The 26313-nt window shown below is 45.5% G+C and overlaps 1 protein-coding gene across 1 annotated transcript; it reads left to right on the plus strand.

Annotated features, from left to right (window-relative positions):
• The first annotated feature begins 255 nt into the window (after positions 1 to 255).
• Positions 256 to 25578, plus strand: igbp1 (immunoglobulin (CD79A) binding protein 1). The gene is made up of 6 exons (XM_072505672.1): positions 256 to 541; positions 9648 to 9956; positions 10079 to 10274; positions 15325 to 15395; positions 22062 to 22174; positions 25284 to 25578. Exons 1-6 carry the CDS (start codon positions 291 to 293, stop codon positions 25421 to 25423), a joined length of 1080 nt encoding a protein of 359 aa, XP_072361773.1. The 5' UTR covers positions 256 to 290; the 3' UTR covers positions 25424 to 25578.
• Positions 25579 to 26313: the final 735 nt, after the last annotated feature.

A 26313-nucleotide genomic window follows, 5' to 3' on the forward strand; every position in this document is an offset into this window, starting at 1 on the left:
CACTGAGAATGCGGTCCTTCCACCGCCAGGGGAAGCTGCTGCTGCTGCTCAGAGTGGCGGTGGGGGAGGGCGGGACGACGAGCAAGCGGGTGGGGAAGGTGCCGGGGGAAACGTCAACGTCCTCCCGCCGCCAGGGCGGCACTGCAACTACTAAAGTGGGATGGATGTCGTCGGACACTGAGATTGTGGTCCTCCCACCGCCAGGGCGGCGCTGTGACGCAGCGGCCTCCTCCCTCCCCCCCCCTCGGCCCCCTCCCCCTCAGCGCTGGCTGACGGGTTTCCATCTCGGAATGATGGCGGCTGTGGGAGTAACAGAGCCGGAGAAAGAGGCGGTGGTAGAGGCGGAGGCGACGTGCTCTCAGGCAGAGCCCGCCGAGTTCCGCAAGCTATCCGACATCTTCGAGAGCGGTTGGAAACTGCACGAGGAGGCAGAGAGCAGCAACGAGCCATCCAACTCGGACACTTTCCAGCGCAAAGTGCGGCGAGGGGTGGAGCTGTTGGAGCAGGCCACCCGGATGGTGAACCAACTGGACCTCTTCAGGTAGCCAGACAGGGGCTGTGGGAGCAGGCAGCCTGCAATATAGGGAAATGGCGCTACTCAAGAGTGGTTCATTTACAATAAAAATCGCTGTCCCTGTTCAATGTTTAAATGCTGTTCATGTCCCCGTCCCATCTCCTCCTTTACCCTTTGGCCACAATAGGCAGCGATTCCACCGGGTGATGATAGCCTATTGTTTGACCATTGTGGTGATGCTGACAGCCAGGTGGCCCTGGTGTACTTTCTTCCCTTTTGAAAAGGTGATGATTACTTGCCACTCGTCAGCCTGAGTCCGTCCGATCGCCAGTCAAGTCCTGCTGTAAGTTGACATGAGCTGTTCTGTCATCAGAGGAGCTCACGAATGCAGCTCCGTGATCAGTGGCCACCCCCCCCCCCCCCCCCTGCACTTCCCATTGAACCATGACTTGATGGGGATCAAGGTTTGAAGAATGTACCAGACATGAGATTACAGATTGTTGTGGTATTTCAGCTGACTGCCTCTTGGGTTTTCAATTTGTGCTGCTGATCCCCTTTATTTTTTAAATGTGATTTATTATTGTCACATGTATTCGTCTACAGTGAAAAGTATTCTTTTTTGCATGCTATGCAGACAACGCATACCGTACATAGAGAAGGAAGGAGAGACTGCAGAATGTAATGTTACAGTTATAGCTAGGTTGTAGAGAAAAGATCAACTTAATGCGAGGTAGGTCCATTCAAAAGTCTGATGGCAGCAGGAAAGAAGCTGTTCTTGACTCGGTTGGTACGTGACCTCAAACTTTTGTATCTTTTTCCTGACGGAAGAAGGTGGAAGAGAGTATGTCCGGGGTGCGTGGGGTCCTTAATTATGCTGGCTGCCTTTCCGAGGCAGCGGGAATTATAGACAGAGTCAATGGATGAGAGGCTGGTTTGCGTGATGGATTGAGCTACATTGACGACCTTTTGTAGTTTCCTGCAGTCTTGCGCAGAGCAGGATTCATATCAAGCTATGATACAACCAGAAAGAATTCTTTATTTGGTGCATCTGTAAAAGTTGGTGACAGTCGTAGCTGACATGCCAAATTTCCTTAGTCCTCTGAGAAAGTAGAGTCGTTGGTGGGCTTTCTTAACTATAGTGTCGGCATGGGGGGACCAGGATAGGTTGTTGGTGATCTGGATACCTAAAAATTTGAAGCTCTCGACCCTTTCTACTTCGATCCCATTAGGCGGGGGCATGTTCTCCTCTATGCTTCTGAAGTTGATGACAATCTCCTTCATTTTGTTGACATTGAGGGAGAGATTATTGTCATTGCACCAGTTCACCAAATTCTCTCTCATTCCTGTACTCTGTCTCATCATTGTTTGAGATCCGACCCACTACGGTAGTGTCATCAGCAAATTTGAAAATCGAGTTGGAGGGGAGTTTGGTCACACAGTCATAGGTGTATAAGGAGTATAGTACGGTTCTGAGGACACAGCCTTGTGGGGCACCGGTGTTGAGGATGATCATGGAGGAGGTGTTGTTGCTTATCCTTACTGATTGTGGCCTGTGGGTTATTTGGCCCTCTTGGCACATTTTTTTTTTTTTTAATTTATTCTCCTCCTTTTTCACATTTTCCCCCAAATTTACACCCAACAATAAACAATAATCAGTTACGAATGCAATGTCAATCCCCATATCAATAACTTTTTTAAAAAAAATATGTTTTATTGAAAGTTTTTCCCAAACAACAATTTTTCCCCTCTTACAAAGCAAACGCAACAATAACAATACAGAAATTTTTAACAATACACAAGTAACAAAACCCCTTTATCTTTGACCTAAACTAAACTAAACCCCCCCCCCTTCTCCCTGGGTTACTGCTGCTGGTCATCTGTCTTCCGTTCCCCGAGGTAGTCGAGAAATGGCTGCCACCGCCTGGTGAACCCTTGAGCCGATCCTCTCAGGGCAAACTTTATCTGCTCCAGTTTAATGAACCCCGCCATATCATTTACCCAGGCCTCCAGTCCGGGGGGTTTCGCCTCCTTCCACATGAGTAGGATCCTGCGCCGGGCTACTAGGGACGCAAAGGCCACAACGTCGGCCTCTTTTGCCTCCTGCACTCCCGGCTCTTCCGCAACTCCAAATAGAGCTAACCCCCAGCCTGGTTTGATCCGGGACTTCACCACCCGCGAAATCACTCCCGTCACTCCCTTCCAATACCCTTACAGTGCCGAGCACGCCCAAAACATATGTGCGTGGTTTGCCGGGCTCCCGCCACACCTCCCACATTTGTCCTCCACTCCAAAGAACCTGCTCAATCTTGCTCCCGTTATGTGTGCTCTATGTAGCACCTTAAATTGAATCAGACTAAGCCTGGCGCATGAGGAAGAGGAATTTACCCTGCTTAGGGCATTAGCCCACATACCCTCCTCTATCTCCTCCCCTAGTTCTTCTTCCCACTTTCCTTTTAGTTCGCCCACCGACTCCTCCCCCTCTTCCCTCATCTCTCGGTAAATCTCTGACACCTTGCCCTCTCCGACCCACACCCCTGAAAGCACCCTGTCCTGTATCCCCTGTGTCGGGAGCAACGGAAATTCCCTCACCTGTTGTCTAGTAAACGCCCTCACCTGCATATATCTCAAGAAATTTCCCCGGGGCAACTTATACTTTTCCTCCAATGCTCCCAAGCTCGCAAAAGTCCCATCTATAAATAAATCTCCCACCCTCCTAATTCCCAACTGGTACCAGCTCTGAAATCCTCCATCCATTCTTCCTGGGGCGAACCTATGGTTGTTCCTGATTGGGGACCCCACCAGGGCTCCCCGCACCCCTCTCTGTCGCCTCCACTGTCCCCAGATATTCAATGTTGCCACCACCACCGGGTTCGTGGTAAACCTTTTAGGTGAGATCGGTAGCGGCGCCGTCACCAGCGCCTCTAAACTCGTCCCTTTACAGGACTTTCTCTCCAGTCTTTTCCACGCCCCTTCCTCACCCTCCATCATCCATTTACGTATCATTGCCACATTGGCGGCCCAATAGTAATCGCCCAAGTTCGGTAGTGCCAATCCTCCTCTGTCCCTACTACGCTGAAGGAACCCCCTCCTTACTCTCGGAACTTTCCCTGCCCACACGAAGCTTGTGATGCTCCTGTCTATTTTATTTAAAAAGGTCTTGGTGATTAGTATAGGGAGACATTGAAATACAAATAAGAACCTCGGGAGGACCATCATCTTAATTGCTTCTCTTGGCACATCTTAACTGCACAAGGAAGGAAGAGTGAAAGTAAAACAAATTTCTGGATCTATCTTGAGATGATTGTTATCACTAAAGAGGTAGTGATGGGCAAGCTAGTGGGGCTAAAGGTAGACATGTCTCCTGGCCCTGATGGAATGCATCCCAGAGTACTAAAAGAGATGGCTAGGGAAACTGCAAATGCACTAGTCATAATTTACCAAAATTCACTAAACTCTGGGATGGTCCCAGCGGATTGGAAATTAGCAAACGTGACACCACTGTTTAAAAAAAGGAGGTAGGCAGAAAGCGGGTAATTATAGGCCAGTTAGCTTAACTTCGGTAGTAGGGAAGATGCTGGAATCTATCACCAAGGAAGAAATAGGGAGGCATCTGGATGGAAATTGTCCCATTGGGCAGACGCAGCTTGGGTTCATAAAGGACAGGTTATGCCTAACTAATTCAGTGGAATCTTTTGAGGACATTACCAGTGCGGTAGATAATGGGGAGCCAGAGGATGTGGTTTATCTGGATTTCCAAAAAGCTTTTGACAAGGTGCCACACAGAAGGTTGCTGCATAAGATAAAGATGCATGGCATTAAGGGTAAAGTAGTAGCAATAGAGGATTGGTTAATTAATAGAAAACAAAGAGTGGGGATTAATGGGTGTTTCTCTGGTTGGCAATCAGTGGCTAGTGGTGTCCCCCAGGGATCAGTGTTGGGTCCACAATTGTTCACAATTTACATAGATGATTTGGAGTTGGGGACCAAGTGCAGTGTGTCCAAGTTTGCAGACGACACAGACGAGTGGTAAAGCAAAAAGTGCAGAGGATCCAGAAGTCTGCAGAGGGATTTGGATAGGTTAAGTGAATGGGCTAGGATCTGGCAGATGGAATACAATGTTGACAAATGTGAGGTTATCCATTTTGGTAGGAATAACAGCAAAAGGGATTATTATTTAAATGATAAAATATTAAAACATGCTGCTGTGCAGAGAGACCTGGGTGTGCTAGTGCATGAGTCGCAAAAAGTTGGTGTACAGCTGCAACAGGTGATTAAGAAGGCAAATGGAGTTTTGTCCTTCATTGCTAGAGAGATGGAGTTTCAGACTAGGGGGGTTATGCTGCAATTGTATAAGGTGTTAGTGAGGCCACACCTGGAGTATTGTGTTCAGCTTTGGTCTCTGAGAAAGGATGTACTGGCGCTGGAGGGTCTGCAGAGGAGATTCACTAGGTTAATCCCAGAGTTGAGGGGGTTGGATTACGAGGAGAGGTTGAGTAGACTGGGACTGTACTCGTTGGAATTTAGAAGAATGCGGGGGGATCTTATAGAAACATATAAAATTATGAAGGGAATAGATAGGATAGATGCGGGACGTTGTTTCCACTGGTGGGTGGGTGTGAAAACAGAACTTGGGGCCATAGCCTCAAAATAAGGGGAAGTAGATTTCGGACTGAGCTTAGGAGGAACTTCTTCACCCAAATGGTTGTGAATCTATGGAATTCCTTGCCCAGTGAAGCAGTTGAGGCTCCTTCATTAAATGTTTTTAAGATAAAGATATAGTTTTTTGAAGAATAAAGGGATCAAGGGTTATGGTGTTCGGGCTGGAAAGTGGAGCCGGGTCCACAAAAGATCAGCCATGATCTCATTGAATGGCGGAGCAGGCTCAAGGGGCCAGATGGCCTACTCCTGCTCCTAGTTCTTATGTTCCTATGCAGAGAGAAACTAAGTTAAGGCAATAACCATCATCAGTAAGAGAGAATCAAACCATCGCCCCTTGACATTCAGTGGCATTACCATTACTGAATCCCTCACTATCAACATCCTGGTGGTTACCATTGACCAGAAACTAAACTGGACTAGCCATATTAATACCGTGGCTACCATGGCACGTCAGAGGCTAGGAATCCTGTGGCGAATAACTCACCTCCTATCTCCCCAAAACCTGTCACTACCTACAAGGCAGGAGTCTAATGGAATGCTCCCTACTTGACTGGATGATTGTAGTTCTGACAACACGCAAGAAGCTCAACACCATCCAGAACTATTCAGCCCACCTGATTGACACCCCTTCCAAAAACATTCACTCCCTCCACCACCAACCATCTAGTGTGTACCATCTACAAGATGTACTGCAGGAGCTCACCAAGGCTCCTTAGGCAGCACCTTTCAAACCCACCATCACTACCATCTGGAAGGACAAGGGCAGCAGATACCTTGGAACACCATCAGCTGGAGGTTCCACTCCAAGCTACACACCACACTGACTTGGGAATATATCATCGTTCCTTCACTGTCACTGGGTCATAATCCACGAACTCCTTCCCTAATAACACAGTGGGTATACTTACAGTGGGTGGACTGCAGCAGTTCAAGAAGATGGCTCACCATCATCACCTCAGGGATAATTTAGGACGTGCAACAAATGCTGGCCTAGCCAGTGAAGTCCACAACTCGTAAAAAGGATTTTTCTTTAAAAATCCCAGATTTTGGTGAGGAGGATTTTGCAGAGTTGACTGATCTGAGACTGCCGTATCATTATTCTGATATCATAGAATTTACAGTGCAGAAGGAGGCCATTCGGCCCATCGAGTCTGCACTGGCTCTTGGAAAGAGCACCCTACCAAAGCCCACACCTCCACCCTATCCCCATAACCCAGTAACCCCACCCAACACTAAGGGCAATATTGGACACTCAGGGCAATTTACAATGGCCAATCCACCTAACCTGCACATCTTTGGACTGTGGGAGGAAGCCGGAGCACCCGGAGGAAACCCACACACACACGGGGAGAACGTGCTGATATGCCAGTTTGTTGCCAGTAGATCTTTCTGATTTTCTTGTAACTGTTTACTACTGGGTGGCTTATGAGGTAATTTCAGAGGATGCGAAGAGTCAACATGTGTATGGAAATTGAAGCACTTTACAATTTTAGTTGCCCAGCATCAATATCAAGATTTGTTATGGGCTAATTTATATTGCAAAATTGCTTCAGCATATAACATTGTTTAACAGTCCTGCTGTCATTCAGTTCAATCAATTTATCCTATAAGATGGCCTCTGTGGTGCTGATGTAGCACTTCTGATGTAACCCAAAAGCTTTAAAGATTTGATTCAAAGTTGTGTCTTCCCTGATACTTGCAAGAAAGACATTCGGGCCAATGAATGGAAAACGACTTTGCATTATGACTAAACCACTTGGCCTGTTACTGGTCACAAATTGACGAGGCAGCCACCTCTGGCAAAATTCTATTGATTAAACTTTTCAGCTAACACTGCCTATTTGGATGACTCGATTCTGCTGACAATACTTTAACCTTATCATTAGTAGTCGTGCCATGTAACAGATATGTGAAGCAAAGCACCCTGAACCTGTCTTATCAGTGTCCCTTAACCCAAATCTTAAAAGTGTACTCTCTGCTACAGTGCAGCATTTTTCCGAAGCCTCTTGCTGTTTTCACCCTGATAACTTGGTAGCTTGAATGCAGCCACAAGTTGAGAATTTATGTTGATTTGATTTACATTTATTGTACAAGTATATCTTTTTCATGTATGGAACAATCTGCCTGGACTGTACGGAGAACAATACATGTATTGTTCTCTGTACAGTCCAGGCAGATCGTTCCATACATGAAAAACGTTGGACATATGATAAATGCAATGTAAATATGTCGACAGCGGGTGAAACATATGGAGTATAGTGCTAACACAGTAAAGAAGATGCGTAGAGCAGTGGTCTTCAAACTTTTTTCCCGGGGACCCATTTTTACCAACTGGCCAACCTACGCGACCCACGCCGGCCGACCTTCGCGACCCACCATTTTCTCTTACCTTGTTTGATGCTGACAAAAATGGAGGAAATGGTTTTGGGTCCCTTTGGCCCTCGTACACGTTCCTCCAATGGAACCTGTTGGATGAATGTGAAGCTTTCCGCTGTCGGAAAGTATGGAGTCCATCTGTCCAAAGTTCTGCATTTTTTTCCTGTAAAGGTTTATCAAATAACACCCCCCCCCCCCCCCCCTCCAAACCTCCAAACTTGAAAAACAAAATTAAATGAATAAAAAAACCCCGAACTTGTAAAACAGAAAGCTGTGACCATTTTTTAAAAAGCGGCCGCACTGCGCATGTGCGCCGATGATCGGGCACGCATTTGCAGTGCGGCCACATTTTCTTTACATGTTCGCGGCCATTTTGAAGGCCGCTGGCAGCCGGCGATATTAACAGCCGGCTGCTGCGGCTGTTGCGCGCAGATTTGCACGATCGGGAGCGCCGTGACGGACGGCTCCGCGACCCTCCCAACACCCGCCCGCGACCCACCTGTGGGTCGCGCCCCCGGGTTTGGCAATGCCTGGTGTAGAGAGATCAGTTCAGTCCATAGGAAGGCCATTCAGGAATCTGGTAACAGCAGGGAAGAAGTTGTTTTTGAATCTCTTAGTGTGTGTCCTCAAACTTTTGTATCTTTTGCCTGGTGGAAGAGAGAATGACCCAGGTGGGAGGGGACCTTTGATTATGCTGCCCGCTTTCCTAAAGTAACGGGAGGTGCAGACAGGGTCAATGGATGGGAGGCAGGTTTGTGTGATGGACTGGGCTATGAATCATGACTCTCTAGTTTCTTACGGTCTTGGGCCGAGCAGTTGCCATAACAGGCTGTTCTTCTGCCAGATCGGTTGCTTTCTATGGTGCATCTGTAAAAGTTGGTAAATGTCAGTGTGGACATGCCGAATTTCCTTAGTTTCCTGAGGTGCTGTTGTGCTTTCTTGGTCGTAGCGTTGACGTGGATGGACCAGGACAGATTGTGGTGATGTGTACATCCAAGAATTTGAAGCTGGCAACCATCTCCACCTTGACACCATTGATACAGACAGGGGTATGTACGACACTTCCATAGGAAGTCGATGACCAGCTCCTTCGTTTTATTGACATTGAGGGAGAAATGGTTGTCATTATACCACACCACTAGGTTCTCTATCTCCCGCCTGTACTCTTTCTCATCGTTGTTCGAAATCCGACCCACCGCGGTCGTATCATCAGCAAACTTGTAGATGGAGTTGGAGCCAAAGTTTGCCACACAGTCATGTGTGTATATGGAGCATAGGAGGGGGCTTTGTACGCAGCCCCTTGGGGCCCTCTATACTGAGGACTAGAGTGAAGGAGTTGGCTTTGTTTAACCTTACTGATCATGGTCTATAGATCAGGAAGTCGAGGATCCAGTTGCAGAGAGTTATGTGCTAACTACGGTCTCAGTTCAGACAGCCAAAGTTCAGTTCATGTGAGTTTGGGCTGGCATCAAGCTCCTGATATGAATGTAAATGGAGAATTCTATTACATTGTATTCACTTCATATTTTTGTTATTTAACTTTATGTAACCTGTTAGTAAAGTAAGCATAGATGATACCCAGACAATACCCAATCAATTATACTACATATTGGTAAATGAAGGTGTTACTTGAATCCTTTTTTAAAATCATTCATGGGATGTGGGTGTTGCTGGCTGGGCCAGCATCTGTTGCCCATCCCTAATTGCAGTTGAGCTGAGTGGCTTGTTTGGCCATTTCGGAGGGCATTTTTAAGAATCAACCACATTGCTGTGGATCAGGAGTCACGTGTTGGCCAGACCAGGTAAGAATTACACCTCTTGTGCCATATCAGCATCACAAAGTAAATTATAACCAATGAATGACATTCCAAGTGTAGTTTCTTGACTTGTAAGCAAGCTCAACAGTCACTTTGTACACAGCAAGGTCCCACAAACAGCACCGACAGTTAAGTAAAAGCAAAATACTGCAGATACTGGAAATCTGAAATTAAAAACAGCATTTTCTGTTTTATTTTAAATGAGCTGTTAAACTGTTTTATAGTATGGACTCAATATCAAAATTGAGAATTTTTTTTGCTTTGCATTTGTTGTATTACAGTCGAAATGAAGAGCTGGAAGAAATAGCCACCGCAGACGTCAAATATCTGTTGTTGCCTGTATTACTGGGGGCTCTCACAATGAAGCTAGGAAATTCTGCAAAGCGACTGGAACATGTACAGAAGGCCCAAGTCTATTACATGGACTTCTTAAAGCGTTGCAAAGATTATAATATTATGACATTTGAAATACCTCTGAAAGTGGAGAATAATGAAGAACATAATGAAGCAAGTGTCCCAAATAATCCTGGTGTCTGCAGTCAGTCAAGTTTACTCTTCATGGCATCTAAAAGACAGGCTAAAATTGAAAGGTACAAGTTTCATACATTTCTTTGTTCTCATCGGAATAACTTTGGAATGAGTAATTGGCCTTTAGTGAAAATGTGTAGCAATCCTTGAAAGTTATTTTGTTTGTGTAATTCATTCTAACCAGGTATAATATGAAGAAAGAAACTGAAGCCCAATTGAAGGAGATTAAATCCATTATCTGCAGCGGAAAAGCAGATGATGAGCAAACAAGAAAATTTTATCTACTGAATTTGCAGCGATGGATAAACACAAGTCTAGAAGAAATTGAGAGTATAGAGCAAGAAATTGAAATTTTAAAAAGAATGGAGGGAACAAAACGGGTATGTGATTTATTTTAAACTCTTGCATTTTGTGCACTTGAGGACGAGGAATCCCTGTGATGGGGAACTGAATGAATAGAAAAAAATGGTGTAAAATAATTACATTGAGCAGACTTGGGTCGTCTCAAATTTAAAATGTTAATTGTTACCTCATTCCTCCTTATCCTTGTAACCTCCTCCAGTCTAATAATAATATTTTATTGTCACAAGTAGGCTTACATTAACACTGCAATGAAGTTAACGTGTAAAGTCCCTGGCCGCCACGTTCCGGCACCTGTTCGGGTACACGGAGCGAGAATTTAGAATGTCCAAATTACCTAAAGCACATCTTTTGGGACTTGTGGGAGGAAACCGGAGCACCCGGAGGAAACCCACACAGACACAGGGAGAATGTGCAGACCCCACACAGACAGTGACTCAAGCCGGGAATCGAACCTGGGACCTTGGCGCTGTGAAGCAACAGTGCTACCCACTGTGACCTCTGCTTTCCTTCAATTCTGCCCTCTTGGGTGTCGCCCATTTCCATCACTCCACCATGAACAACTGTATATTCCAACAGCCTGGGCCCTAATCTTCGGTATGCCTCTTTCCTTTTGGAGGCTCCTTAAAACTTACATCGTCCATCTTTCCTAATATCTCTTTATGTGGCTCAGTGTCAGATTTTGTTTGATAACACTTCTGTGCAGTGCCTTGCAATATTTTACTGATTTAAGTCTGCTATATAAATAGCTCAGTAAGAAGTTTTACAACACCAGGTTAAAGTCCCAACAGGTTTGTTTCGATGTCACTAGCTTTCGGAGCGCTGCTCCTTCCTCAGGTGAATGAAGAGGTATGTTCCAGAAACATATATATAGACAGATTCAAAGATGCCAGACAATGCTTGGAATGCGAGCATTAGCAGGTGATTAAATCTTTACAGATCCAGAGATGGGGTAACCCCAGGTTAAAGAGGTGTGAATTGTGTCACGCTGCGACAACGAATGAACGGACATCGTGCGACAATCACCAGGCAGGAATGTTCCCTTCCAGTCGGGGCATTCAGCCTCTGATCTCTGGGTAAGCGTTCTCCAAGGCGGCCTTCAGGACGCGCGACAACGCAGAATCGCCGAGCAGAAGCTTATAGCCAAGTTCCGCACACATGAGTGCGGCCTCAACCGGGACCTGGGATTCATGTCGCATTACATTCATCCCCCACCATCTGGCCTGTGAAATCCTACCAACTGTCCTGGCTTGACACAATTCACACCTCTTTAACCTGGGGTTACCCCATCTCTGGATCTGTAAAGATTTAATCACCTGCTAATGCTCGCATTCCAAGCATTGTCTGGCATTTTTGAATCTGTCTATATATATGTTTCTGGAACATACCTCTTCATTCACCTGAGGAAGGAGCAGCGCTCCGAAAGCTAGTGACATCGAAACAAACCTGTTGGACTTTAACCTGGTGTTGTAAAACTTCTTACTGTGTTCACCCCAGTCCAACGCCGGCATCTCCACATCATATAAATGGCTGTTATATATTATAAGCCAAAAGCAATGACTCTCCAGCATCTCTTGTTTAGGAATCACAAGAAACGGTTTTCTTCCCTTTCATCTTCTACCAAGTGCTGCACATTGATAAATAATTATATGACTAGCTTTGTCCCCTGTGAAAGGGCTGATGATTCATATTAAACTTTGACCTAGATTTCCTACTGATTACCCAGTAACTTCCTGACTCCCCAATGGCGGATTTCAGGATACCCCAAAGATGCGCTGGGGAACCCTCGGTGGCAATTATCCAGAATTGATTATAGTTGTCCGGAAGGGCTAATCCTGGCTGCACTAGGAAGCATCCGACAAAGCTATTTTAATCACTGATTTCAGATGATTCTGCCAGTGTTATGCTAATAGTTACTCTGAAAAAATTAAAAGTAATAAAACCTTTTCCAGCTTCAGCATAACTAGTTTAAATGCCCTGACCAGTTTCCACATAGGACACATCCCACATATCCAACCCCCAGCCTTTGACCCTCAACCCGCAAAGGATTCCTCATGTCACCCCCATGACCAAGCTAGAAAGCCCTCCCACCTTCCCCCAACCTGCCCCCCCCCACTCCCACAGCCTCTCCCTCCACTTTGATGTGTAACACCAACACACACCCCTCACCCAACCTCCCAAATCTCATCTGCTTTCTTTAAACACTTATCTTTGCCTTGACCTGTTATTTTCAATGGGGCCTTTAAACTCGCTTGCTTTACAACCACTAGTGCTGTAAAATTGGGGGGAGGAAACACCAGAGCCAGGGACCTGCTGCATTGCCTGAATCTGACCTGACCGGAGGTTAGACAGGCACTGAAGAAATTAGTGGCGATAAGTGGGTACAGAGTGGCTGATTGCCTTTCTGAGGAAGCTGTGGCCCATTACCTTTCTCGAAATGCCAGACGTCAAGGTCATGAAGTTCTTGTGACTTTTTTATCATGCGCTTACAATAGCTGTGATTGAGAAGAAGTTGATCTGGGGCTCACCTAGGTATCATGTCAATAGCTATAATTCATAAGACATCGAAGCGTCCAAATTTGGCTGCTGGGCTGGCTACAAACTTGCCTGTTCCTTTGCAGTACTGGTTTCAAGATCTCAGCTATTTTCTTTGTCCACCAACCCCAGACTTCACATCCAATAGCATTCCGTCCATGGCTTAGCATCAATTTTTAATTTATTTTCTCCCTTTTCCAGTGGTCTTGTCAGACATCATTTGCAGTTTCAAAAGGCAATTCGTCTTCTAGGATTCCACAAGCATAACTCTGATCTGGTTGTCAGGGAGCATGCAGGTGATTTTGCATGCTCCCTGACAACCAGATCAGAGTTATGCTTGTGGAATCCAATAATGTGACATTTCACTCAGTGTCATGTGTGGCAAAGGGAGTTTGGGGGATTAATGAAGTGACCTGCTGGCTGCCCGTTTTTGATGGGGCACTATTACAATTGTCAAAATATTTCAGTAAACATAATGACATGATGTACACATTTTAGATACTATGTCCGAATTGTGAAGGTCTGTAGCTGGCTATGGGAGCAATTTGAGTATTTCCTGGTTAGCACTGTTGCTTCACAGCGCCAGGGTCCCAGGTTCAAATCCTGGCTTGGGCCACTATCTGTGCAAAGTCTGCAAGTTCTCCCTGTGTTTCCGTGGGTTTCCTCCGGGTGCTCCGGTTTCCTCCCACAAGTCCCGAAAGACGTGCTGTTAGGTGAACTGGACATTCTGAATTCTCCCTCTGTGTACCCGAACAGGCATCGGAGTATGGCGACTAGGGGATTTTCACAATAACCTAATTGCAGTGTTAATGTAAGCCTATTTGTGACTAATAAAGATTGTTAATTTTAAAAAATAAATTTAGAGTATCCAATTATTTTTTTTCCCAATTAAGGAGCAATTTAGCATGGCCAATCCACCTAACCTGCTCATCTTAGGGTTGTGGGGGTGAGACCCACGCAGACACGGGGGGAATGTGCAAATTTCACACGGACAGTGACCCAAGGCCGGGATCGAACCTGAGACCTCGGCGCTGCAAAGGCAGCAGTGTTAACCACTGCGCTGCCCTTATTATTTTAATCAAACTATTTTTCTGCTTAAAGGAGACCATGCAGCCAGTCATGCTGGTGCCATCTCAGGGCAGCACTGTGACGGAGTGGATTAGCCCTGCTGCCTCACGGCGCTGAGGTCCAAGGTTCGATCCCAGCTCTGGGTCACTGTCCATGTGGAGTATGCACATTTTCCCTGTGTTTGCATGGGGTTTGCCCCTACAACACAAAGATGTGCAGGCTAGGTGGATTGGCCATGCAATTTAGCCCCTTAATTGGAAAAAATTAATTGGGTACTCTTAAAAACAAAAACAAAAATGTAAAAACAAAAAAAATCCTGGTGCCATCTCTTTGAAAGAGCTATCCTCTTTCTTTTGTCCAAGGAGGGCTGTGAAGCCAAGGGGAATGTAGGAAAAACTTTCTAAACAAAATCACATACTTGGAGGTAACAAAACAAGTTCACCCCTGAAAGTTCAAACTTCGTCAATAATACCTCCAAACTAGCAAACAGTCCCTCCTTAAATAGATCCCTTAAACTGTCAAGGCCCTTCCCCATTCTTGACCCAAACGTTGCGTCCAAATTTGACGCTGCAAATAGGCCGTTACCACAGATAGGAGCCAGCGATGGCATGGAGCCCAATTTGTATTGCTGCCTAAATTGCCTCCATATTTTGAGAGTGAACACCACCACCAGGTTTGAGGAGTACCTCATCGGAGAGAAGGAAAACAAGGCCATTGCCAAAGTCCTTCGACTAGAGCCCCTACAAGAGCTTGCCTCTATCTGTCCCCACATGGAGCTCGGCTCCCCAAACCAGCCAATGTAGCTTGATGTTGGCCACCCAATAGTAAATGAGCAAGTTGGGTAACACCAGAACCCCCTGACTGCCGATTCCTCTGAAGGAATGCCCTTCGGACATTGGGGTCTTACCCACCCAAATAAAAGAGGCCACAAACCTTTTGATCTTGGCAAAAAAAACTGCTCTATGCCAGAGACCAGTGGAAGCTGGGTCACTGAATATAGTCACGGCTGAGTTTAATCAATTTTTGATCAACAAGGGAATCAGGGTTACGGGGAAAGGCAGGAATGTGAGCTGAGACCACAATCAGATTAGCCATGATATTATTGAATGGCATAGAAGGCTCAAAGAGGTAGAATGGCCTACTCCTACTCTTTGTTATGTTCTTATCACCCAGCCTTTATATCTGCCTGTGTATTTTTTTAAATAGAAGGGAACCGATTAATTGCCAGGCTTAAACCTTTTTGGATACATCCTCGAGATTTCTTTAATAGAATGCTAAAATTACAAATTTTTGGAATTTGGGATTTTTAACATGCATAATTTCTTATTTTAATGTTATAAATTAGTATTGACGTGAGCTTCAGCATTTCAAATGACTTTGCATTTGAGGTTTACTTTGTGATATTTACTGAAAATTCAATCTATCTAGATAAATCTAGTATGATGGTCCTTTTTCCACCCTTTTCAGCCCCAGTCTACCCGACCGCAAAGACCTCCAATGCAACCTTTTATCCTTACTCAAGATGCAGTCCAAGCCAAGTAAGTGCTTGTCTGTCTCACGTCTATAATAAATTCTGTAATTGAAAGTCTTATTATTTGGTGAACGGCTCTTTCTTTTCTCTGTTTTGATTTTTCCCCTGTCTTTTTTCCTGAAGCAATAGCGTGTGGCATGATGTCACCACTCTAGTGTGCCTCCTTTATCTCAGCGAAGTAGGTATTCTTCACAAAATTATCAACTGATCATCCGGTGTGTTTGGAAGGAAGATAGCAGAAATGGTGCGGCGTGGTGGTGCAGTGGTTAGCACTGCGGCCTCTCAGCGGTGGGACCCAGGTTTGATTCCAGCCTTGGGTGACTGTCTGTGGGGTTTGCACATTCTCCCACAGTCCAAAGACATTCAGGTTAGGTGGATTAGCCATGCTAAATTGCCCTTAATGTCCAACGGTGTGGTAGCTGGGTGGATTGGCCATGATCAGTGCAGTGTTACTTGGATAAGATGGGGGGTGCTTTTTCAGAGGGTCAGTGCAGCCTCAATGGGCCAAATAACCTCTTTCTGCAACTGCAGGGATTCTATGGATCAGAATCAAACTCAGTCCTGTTCTCACTTGATGCACATGCACAGAATTTTGTATTTTCTGTATTTGTCCAGCCCAAGTCAAGTGAACAGTTTAAAGGCGTTTTATCAAGGCTAAAACTGTATGAACACACATTATCAGACAAAAAGGAAACCCATCTCTTCATTAATTTTGGCTCATACACTTTGAGATTATATAATTTTTGAAAGCTGTGATAAGAACTGTAAAATACACACCAATGCATACAGGTGAACCTCTGGGGATGTGCTGAGCGGACGCGTAAAGGTGATTCTCCTCCTGAAAACATGAGATTAGGCACTTTTAGCCCAAAAATAGGCCGCTAAACCACCCAACAGCACCACAAAGAACGAGACATGCCAGGTAACCTCAGGAGCTGAAAGGATGGCAGAATTAGCAAAAGTCTGGAGAGTAAGAATGAGGCGACAACGAACATGCGGGGAAATTAGGAATCGGCTGGGATGGGCCACTATGGCACATGCCGGGCTACCCCACCATGAAATGAATGGATGACCTCCTAACACAGGAGCTTCAATTGCCCAGAGACACCATCAAATTATAAATGAAGGCGACAGTAGGGGAGGCACTGGTCCCCCTCCAAGCAGCGCTGGAAAAAGTGGAGCAGAGACTGGAGACACAGGAGGTGACAATGGGGGCTGGAGAAGATTGCGACCAACCAGAGCGACTGGATCACCTCACTGGAGATGGAGATGGCAAGTTTGGTGGTGACACAAGGGACGCTGAAGGGGAAGGTCGAGGACCAGGAAAACCAGTCACGCAGTCAAAACTTCTGCATTTTGAGCTTACCACAGGGCACTATCCTGATTAGGGGGTTCTGTTTCCACCCCTCCTGTAGAGTCAGCCATACTTCCCTTGTGGATGCGCCCCTGCACTCCGGGTTCTCCCTTTGTTTGGGGGCCATCCAAGATGGCCGGTGTCCCATCTGGCTCGGTGTTTATTTAAGTCCAGGGCCCAAACAAGATGGCCACCATTGTAGTGTATGCCATATGGATGTGCCCCTGCATTCCGGGGTATCCCTTTGTTTGGGGGTCCTCCAAGATGGTAAGGAACTCCATGGAGCACATAGCCCAGATGCTGGGCAAGCTGGTTGGAGGGGAAAGCTTCCCAAGTCCCCAGAAGTAGATAGAGCCCACGGGTCACTCCGGCCAAAGCTAGGGAGCAGCCGCGGCCATCATCGCAACAGCACTGGTACCAAAACCGGGAAAAGATCTTGATTTGGGCCAGGCACACACAGTCCTATAAGTGGGAGGGACATTCGATCTGTGTGTACCAGGACATTAGGGCAGAACTTGCCAAGTGCCGGGCGGAATTCCAACGCAGCCAATGTGGCTCTATACAAAAGCCAGGTGCGATTTGGGATGCTGTACCCCGCCAAACCTTGGGTGACTTTCCAGGGTAAGGAGTTCTACTTCACCGTATCGTCAGAAGCAGACAACTTTGTGAGCAAAGACAGGCTGGGACATCAGCGACACCAGCAGTGAACTTAAACTCTGGTTTCCTCTGTTTAAAAAGAAGAGACTAATTACGCGGGATCGATCTGCCTCCTCTTCAGTCGAACTATGAGTCTCAGGAAGGAAGAGGCAAGAGCGGCAATGTGCAGAAAGGGGTGAGGAGAGGGAAAATGGGGGGAGAAACGCAACAGGTATGGAAGGTAAAGATCGCTTGGGGGCAGTAGAATGGCTACGACAGATCGCATATGATGACAATGGAAACGAGGGCAACACAAACAACCATCTTGGGGGACCCCAAACAAAGGGATATCCCGGAATGCAGGGGCACATCCATATGGCATACACAACGATGGTGGCCATCTTGTTTGGTCCCTGGACTTAAATAAACACCGAGTGCAGGGGCGCAGCCAGATGGTGAGTATGGCGACACCGGCTATCTTGGATGGCCCCCAAACAGGGAGAACCAGGAGTGCAGGGGAGTATCCACAAGGGAAGTATGGCTGACTCTACAGGAGAGGTGGAAACAGAACTTCATAATCAGGATAGTCCCCTGGAAAGTCAGGGGACTTAACAGTCAGGTGAAAAGAGCCAGAGTCTTCGCCTATCTGAAAAGTCTGAGAGTCGACATAGTCTGGGGAGAAAAAGTTCTTTTCCCCAGTACACTGGGTATATACCAGGATCAACTTCTCATAAGTGGGAAAGCGGTGCTTCCAGGGATACTGGGAGCGGAGAACTCCACGATCATAATTCCGGCATAGAGAAAAAGCTACAGATGGACATTGTGCACCAGCTCCGCCAGACATGAGGGACCTTTTACGAACACGGAAACAAAGCCATTCGCCTGCTGGCTCACCAGCGGCTAAAGCAGACAGCCATGAGGGAAATGCCTCAGGTTAAAGACAGAAGCGGCAGGCTAGTCACTGCACCAGAAAAGATCACCAGAGCCTTTGCAACCGTCTACCAAGGTTGTAGACCTCCGAGCCCCCAGACGGGGACTCGGAAGATGAAGCAGTTCCTCGACGGAATGCAATCATAAGAATAATCTTTATTGTCACAATACATTAACACTGCAATGAAGTTACTGTGAAAAGCCCCAAGTCGCCACATTCCAGTGCCTGTCCGAGTACACTGAAGGAGAATTCAAAATGTCCAAATTACCTAACAGCAATGTCTTTCGGGACTTGTGGGACTTGTGTATGCCGGTTGTGGGGGAAGATAAAAGACAAGGCCTGGAAGCACATTATAGCTGGGGGAAGTCATGGAGAGTATCAACTCCATGCAGGCGGGAAGGCGCCAGAGCCAGGTGGATTCCCGGTGGACCTCTACAAAACACCCACGCCAGCATTGGACCGGCACGTGCGGGTGGAGTTTGCAGACTCGCTAGTAAGGGGCACCCTGCCACCAACACTGGCACATGCCTAAATATCATTGATACCCAAAAAAACAAAGACCCAATGGATTGTGGGTTCTACAGGCCCATCTTACTACTCAACATAGACACAAAGATCCTGGCAAAGTCCCTGGCGAGGCGGCTGGAGAGCTGCGTGCAACAGGTAATTGTGGAGGACCAGATGGGCTTTGTCAAGGGCAGGCAGCTAACATGGAACATCAGGTGCCTGCTGAACGTGATAAAGACTCCATCCGGGAACAGAACACCAGAAGTGATCATCTCCCTGGACGCAGAAAAGGCCTTCAACAGAGTTGAATGGAAGTACCTCATAGAGGTACTGGAACGGTTTGGATTTGGATCAGGGTTCACCCTGGGTGAAACTACTGTACAGTGCTCCCATGGTGAGCGCTCGGATGAACACCACCAACTCTAGAAACTTCCGACTGCACAGAGGTACAAGGTAGAGATGACCGCTATCCCTGCTGGTTGTTTGCTCTGGCAATCCAGCCACTGGCGATCACCCTCCGAGCGGCGAAAGGGTGGAGAGGTATCCTCAGGGGGGCAGAGAGCATAGAGTCGAACTCTACGCAGATGACCTGTTCCGTTACATCTCGAACCCCCGAAACAACATGGAAGGGATAATGAGGTCTTTCTTCATAATGAGGAGATCTTCCCTGTAAACCCGTAGGGGGAGGGTCAGAGCAGGGGGCATTGCCGTTTAGGGAAGCCCAGACTAAATTCCACTACCTGGGGATCCAAATAGCCCATGACTGGACACAGATTCACAAATAGAACCTGACTAGGCAGGTGGAGGAAGTCAAACAGGACCTGCAGATGTGGGGACCACTCCCACTCTCCCTCGCAGGGGGTGGTAAGGGGGGAGAGGCGAGGAGAGAGAGAGCCCGACGATCCCAAAAAAAAGTTCTAAAAAAGATGCAACGTTGGAGGAAGAGAGTTCCTGCATAAAGCCACAGTCGCTCGCCCATCTCTCCCCCCCCCCCCCCCCCCCCCCCCCCGGGCCAAATACACGAGGAGCCCAATGGTAGAAGCCACGCTCCGGAGGTGATACCAAATGAGGCAACACCTCAGCATAACCAAAATGGCCACCATTGCACCACCTGCAACAACCACAGGTTTATTCCCGCAAGAATGGACACCACCTTCAAAAGGTTCAGAATGAACGAGGGGATTCTGACTGTTAGGGTCATGTCAAAAACTTACTCTGCAAGAAAACAACATATCCCCATATACCAGGACACTCATTAGTAGAAGAGCTGCTGGACTGGGATGACCTAGGAAAGGGAAACTGTGCGGACATGTACGGGAGACTGTTGGAGGAGATACGCTCTCTCCCCCCCCCCCCCCGGACAAGACAAGGAAAAAAATGGAAGGAGGAACTAGGCATAGAGATAGGGGGAAGGACTCTGGATCGAAGCACTGCACAGGGCGAACTTCACCTCCACGTACACAGGGTTGGGTCTAACGCAGCTAAAGGTGGTGCACAGAGTTTGAATGAGTAGGTTCTTTCCGGGGGTGTAGGGCAATTGCGAACGGTGCCAGAGAGGCCCAGTCAACCACATCCACATGTTCTTGGCATACCCCAGACTTGTCAGGGTTGTGGGAGTGAGGGTGGAGTCGTGTCCAAAGGTGGCGGTACTTGGGGTAATAGAGCATCCAGAATTCTTCACGGGCACAAATGCAGAAATGCATATCAACCTAACAATCACTTGTCGAACAATAGTTGCTGCGACCTGTACTGGGCCTATGGTAATGGTAATAGAAGACTTATCCATCCAGTATAAGCTCTCCAAATCTTTCAATGCTTCTAATCTTCTTCATAGTTTCTTCTGGCTGAAAACTGTTTCTTTGACATTGAATATACTAAATAATGTCATTTTAAAACAATCCTTAGCTTACGGTCTGCATGCAGCATTGCACATTTTGTGCTCAAATTTGCTGCAGCCCACCAATTTAATATTATTTCATATATAAGTTTTAACTTGGCCATGTAGAGCTTATATTTAGATGGAGATATTTTAAGTTTGACCAAAATTGAATGGCAAAACTAATGTAATCTGCAAATCAAGGACATTCTGAAAGTTTGACTATGTGGCAGACTTAAGACCATAAGACATCGGAGCAGAATTAGGCCATTCAGCCCATCAAGTCTGCTTCGCCATTCAATCGTGGCTGATATGTTTCTCACCCCACCCTCCTGCCGTCTTCCCATAACCCCGATTCCCCCTATTAAACAAGACTTCATAAGCTTATTACCTTGATCAGAAATATCATGAATCGGAGGATGATGTATATATTGGTTACTTTGCAAATATGAAATCACTCAATTCTTCATGTTTGTTTTACTTTATTAGTCTTTATTAGTATCACAAGTAGGCTTACATTAACACTGCAATAAAGAGGGCAGCACGGTGGCGTAGTGGGTTAGCCCTGTTCACGGCGCCCAGATCCCAGTTCGATCCCGGCTCTGGGTCACTGTCCGTGTGGAGTTTGCACATTCCCCCTGTGTTTGCGTGGGTTTCACCCCCACAACCCAAAGATGTGCAGGCTAGGTGGATTGGCCACGCTAAATTGCCCCTCAATTGGAAAAAATGAATTGGGTATGCTAAATTTATATTTTAAAAAAACACTGCAATGACGTTCCTGTGAAAATCCCCTCGTCTTCACACTACAGCGCCTGTTGGCCTGTATGGCCTCCTTCTGCACTGTAAATTCAATGATAATCTATGATTAATCTAGGACAAAGGTTCGGCACAACGTCGTGGGCCGAAGGGCCTGTTCTGTGCTGTATTTTCTATGTTCTATATTCTATATGTTCGGGTACACTGAGGGAGAATTCAGAATGTCCAATTCACCTAACAAGGGACGTCTTTCGGGACTTGTGGAAGAAAACCGGAGCACCCGGAGGAAACACACACTGATATTTGAGTAATGCTCCGATAGATATAGTATGGTACAACACATTAGTATCAACGAGGTTGTGTACAAACACTGCACTTAAAATGACACATGTTTACTTGCAATTCCAGTTGAAGTGGAATAGACAATATACTTTTACTGGATAAAAGGAAATTACTGTGGATGCTGGAATCTGAAATCAAAGAGAAAGGTCTGTAGGGAGAGAAAAGAGCTAACGTTTCGAGACCAGATGATCCTTTGTCAAAGTTACTTTTCAATACTTTTACTGTTGTGCTATTCATATTCTGTGCTATTCATATCCTGACGTGTTTCTAGGGTATTTGGTGCTGGTTATCCAAGTCTTCCCACTATGACTGTTGATGATTGGTATGAGCAACATAAGAAACAGGGTGTTCTGCCTGATCAGGGAGTTCCAAGAAGACATCCAGGTAGGAATATTGGCTCCATATATGTGATGCTATTGATTCATCCTATCCATTACTTTATAGATCCAACATTTCTGGTGCAACATATTTGCTAAAGTGTTTGCTGTTGAGCTTATTTGACCATCTATAAATGCCTAAAATATTATAGAATTATAAATGTTCAAAATGGAGCAATGATTCTGTATAATTTCTCTGTTGAAATGCTGCAGTTATTAACACTGCATAAGGGCCTTCAATGTGGATGATTCAAAGAGAATTTGCTGCTTTATTCTTCATGAGAACAAAGCAAATCAAATTTTAGTTGGGAAAACTGGTCTGTGAGGCTTCCCAGATTCACCTGGCCCAGGACTTAAAATCTGGAGCCTGTTATATTCCCAGCCACTGCTGGGACTACAAAGCTCTCAGAGGCCGGACTTGTGCCCAAGTGAGTAGCCAAAGTCCTATCTCCAGCCAATTAAAGATCCTCGGAGCATTAAATGGCGGTGAGGTTGCCGTGATCAGCTGGATTGCATTCTTCACTGAGTCTTTGGGTGGCGGGGTGGGAAACCCCACCATCTGAATATTCCTGCCCTTGGTAATGTGGGGAATAGTAGGGGGACGTCTTCCAAAATCTATGCAAACTTTCCACCTTCATAACTGATTCTTTTCTCACATTTAATCACAGTTTTTGTTTCAGTGTTTTCCTACGATAAATTCAAGAATCCAAATTTCTGATGATATTTACCTATGGAAATGAATTACTAGGACTACTGTCTAGCCACTGGGTTCCATTAAGTTTATAGAATCACTACAGTGCAGAGGGAGGCCATTCGGCCCATTGAGTCTGCACCGACCCTCTGAAAGAGCACCCTACCTTGGCCCAGGCCCACGCCCCCACCCTATCCCCACAACCTAACAACGTCACCTAACCTGTTGGACACTAAGGGACAATTTAGCATGGCCAACCCACCTAACCTGCACATCTTTGGACTGGGGAGGAAACCAGAGTACCCGGAGGAAACCCATGTAGACACGGGGAGAACGTACAAACTCCAAACACATGATGACCCAAGGCTGGAATTGAACCTGGGTCCCTGGCGCTGTGAGTCAACAGTGCGAACCACTGTGCTACCCCCAAGTTGCTCAAAATATTTCTTGATAAAATAAATTTCATCAGCCATTTTTTAAAATGTCAACTGAAGTTTATAAAACAAAATTACATATTACACAATAATATTAAATATATCCATAGAATCTTTTTGTTTATTAATGCCTTTGTTTTTTTTCTTGAAGTCCTCTTCTCTTTAATGCATGGGATCCAACCAAACAATTTTCCTCACATTTGTGAGCACTGAGCACATGCAATTTTCAGAAATTGCTAGCATGCAATTTGTGTATCGATGGCAATAGAAGGGCAGCATTTTGTTTTTTCAAATGACTTGGAAAGAAACCGCTGGTTGATTTCTTAATGCTTTTATTTCAGGCAAATGATGAATTTACATTAATACGCTGCACTTTTCTGTTATGCCCTGCACAAAAGCATATAATAGTAATAGCTGTTACCGTGCTTCAGACAACATTGGTAACAGTAATAAACTTATTGTGATTTATTTGTTAATTGGCTAATAAAATCCATTGTCCAAGAAATCAACACGCTGCACTTTTGCAGAGTCAGACTTAATTCGCCAGACTACATGGTCTCTTTCTGTTCAATAGGTTTCTGTGATTCTGTAAGTTCCTCTGATTGTTTTGGTTGCACATATATGTTCAATTAAAAATCTTTAATCTTTAATGATTTTTTGAAGAACTCAGAAACTCCATATCCAACAAACATTCAATGTTTTATTGATATTTTAAAAAAAATTTAGAGTGCCCAATTCTTTTTTTTTAAGGGTCAATTTAGCATGGCCAATTCACTGACGCAGCACACCTTTTTGGGTTGTGGGGGCGAGACATACGCACACTGGGAGAATGTGCAAACTTCACACAGACAGTGACCCAGGGCCGGGATTGAACCCTGGTCCCTAGCGCCGTGAGGCAGCAGTGCTAACCACTGCCACCGTGCTGCCCCTATTTTATCGGTATTTTTGTCTACGTAACATTATGTCTAGTAAAGATTATCATAGAATTATCATAGAATTTACAGTGCAGAAGGAGGCCATTCGGTCCGTCGAGTCTGCACCGGCTCTTGGAAAGAGCACCCTACCCAAGGTCAACACCTCCACCCTATCCCCATAACCCAGTAACCCCACCCAACACTAAGGGCAATTTTGGACACTAAGGACAATTTATCATGGCCAATCCACCTAACCTGCACATCTTTGGACTGTGGGAGGAAACCGGAGCACCCGGAGGAAACCCACGCACACACGGGGAGGATGTGCAGACTCCGCACAGACAGTGGCCCAAGCCGGAATCGAACCTGGGACCCTGGAGCTGTGAAGCAATTGTGCTATCCTCAATGCTACCATGCTGCCACGCTGTGACCTAAAATGTAAAATGTAAGTCAACAACCTCACTAATAATGAGCTCCCACTCACCCTTCATATTTGCTTTGTATAAATAGAGGTGCCCAGTAAGGCACATGCCAGGTATGTACATTAGGAAATTGAACACATTCAGCCCATGATACTTGCATCGCTTTATTTTTAATAAGGAGATAATTATGAAGGGGAAAATAAAGATTGTGATATCTACCAATTAGGGAATGGAACCTGATAGTTTGCAAGGGGTCAACAACAGTTCAGATGCCAATCCCTGGAATCCCTCTCCCTTAAGCATGTTAGGTCCTGCTTCCAGCATTGCCAGAATCCACCAACATTTCACATACTTCTAATGAGTTCTCACAATCTCCCACTTCAAACTTCTGCCCTCCAATTCCTAGATCCTGTTGAGCTCTTCCAATGATCACCCAACTTCCAAGGTGTGATCTCTTCTCATTGACAGTCACACTGGCGTAACTTACAACCTGGTGTTGTAAGACTTCGTACAGATAAAGGATGACATTTTGAATTTGCAAATCTATACATCCCAGAACCATAACATATGGTTTCTTTACCTGCAGTGTTGTTGACCTGGTGGAACGATTTAATTGTCAGACTTTGAACTGATCTAGGAAGCTTTCTCATTCTAGGTGATGAGGAAAATCAGGATCAAGAAGCAGAGAATGATAATGAGGCTGATGATGAACAGGCCTTGAAAATTGCACGTGATAAGGATGACTGGAAGGATACACGTAGACGTGGATATGGCAACAGGCAGAACATGGGTTAACCTTTCTACTTGAGATGCACGTCGAATATCACTGCTCACTTTTGAGCCGTTGAATGTGCACTGAGTCGAATCCTGCACCAATACTGAGATGGATTTGCCAACCATGAGGGTTACCCTCTCTCTCTAAGAAATTCAATGGTTTCTGAGTTGTCAGCAATTGCATTATTGCAGGTGTCTTTAAAAAATATATATTTTCAGTGACAGTATTGTGATGCTCAACTGAAAGCAAAGTGAGGCACTTGTTGCTGTATGCCATTTAAAACTTGAATTTTTTCAGTGTATGATAAGATAAATGGAGGAATAGCTTTGGAAGTGAGAAAAGGTGTTCCTGGCACAAATGTGTAATTGCCACCTATTGAGTAGTCTGCCAAAGTAATTGCCTTCGTGGAATTCTTCCGAGTTGCAATTATTTATAATTATAGTAAAATTGTTGAATGTAATATTAAGCAACATCTGCCAAATTTCAATTTATAGCTCCTGTGGTTTTTTTTCCCCCATTCTCCAAATCAGGAGTTCTGATTCCTTTGCCAACTTTCTTTCATGGTGGTTAACAAACTAACGCTACAACTGGTGAATTTTTGAGTTGTATTTAATCCCTTGAATTAACTAGTTCTTGTCACTTGAATTGATGTAACCTGTCTATTCAATTTAGTATCGGTAGAAAACGTTTTACTGCTCTTTCATTGTCCTTGGAAATGAACTTGGTAAAAAATATTCTCATGTTGTAAACAATAAGTTGCGAAATAAATCAATAAAACTTGGTCTGTTTAGTCTCTTACTAAACATAGAAAATAGGAGCAGGAGCACACCATTTGGCCCTTCGAGTTTTCATGCTACCTTAACCCACAGCAAAACAAAACTACTCTCCTGAGTGGCTAATTTGTTAAATC

Source organism: Scyliorhinus torazame, chromosome 5 (genome assembly GCF_047496885.1).
Source record: "Scyliorhinus torazame isolate Kashiwa2021f chromosome 5, sScyTor2.1, whole genome shotgun sequence".
NCBI lineage: Eukaryota > Metazoa > Chordata > Chondrichthyes > Carcharhiniformes > Scyliorhinidae > Scyliorhinus > Scyliorhinus torazame.

What these genes read in the sequence shown, in the direction of transcription:
- igbp1 (XM_072505672.1), top strand. Translation starts at nt 291, where the DNA reads ATGATGGCGGCTGTGGGAGTAACAGAGCCGGAGAAAGAGGCGGTGGTA. An exon ending in GAATGGAGGGAACAAAACGG is followed by an intron (nt 10,275 to 15,324) that starts GTATGTGATTTA and finishes CACCCTTTTCAG; the next exon opens with CCCCAGTCTACCCGACCGCA. An exon ending in AGTTCCAAGAAGACATCCAG is followed by an intron (nt 22,175 to 25,283) that starts GTAGGAATATTG and finishes TTCTCATTCTAG; the next exon opens with GTGATGAGGAAAATCAGGAT.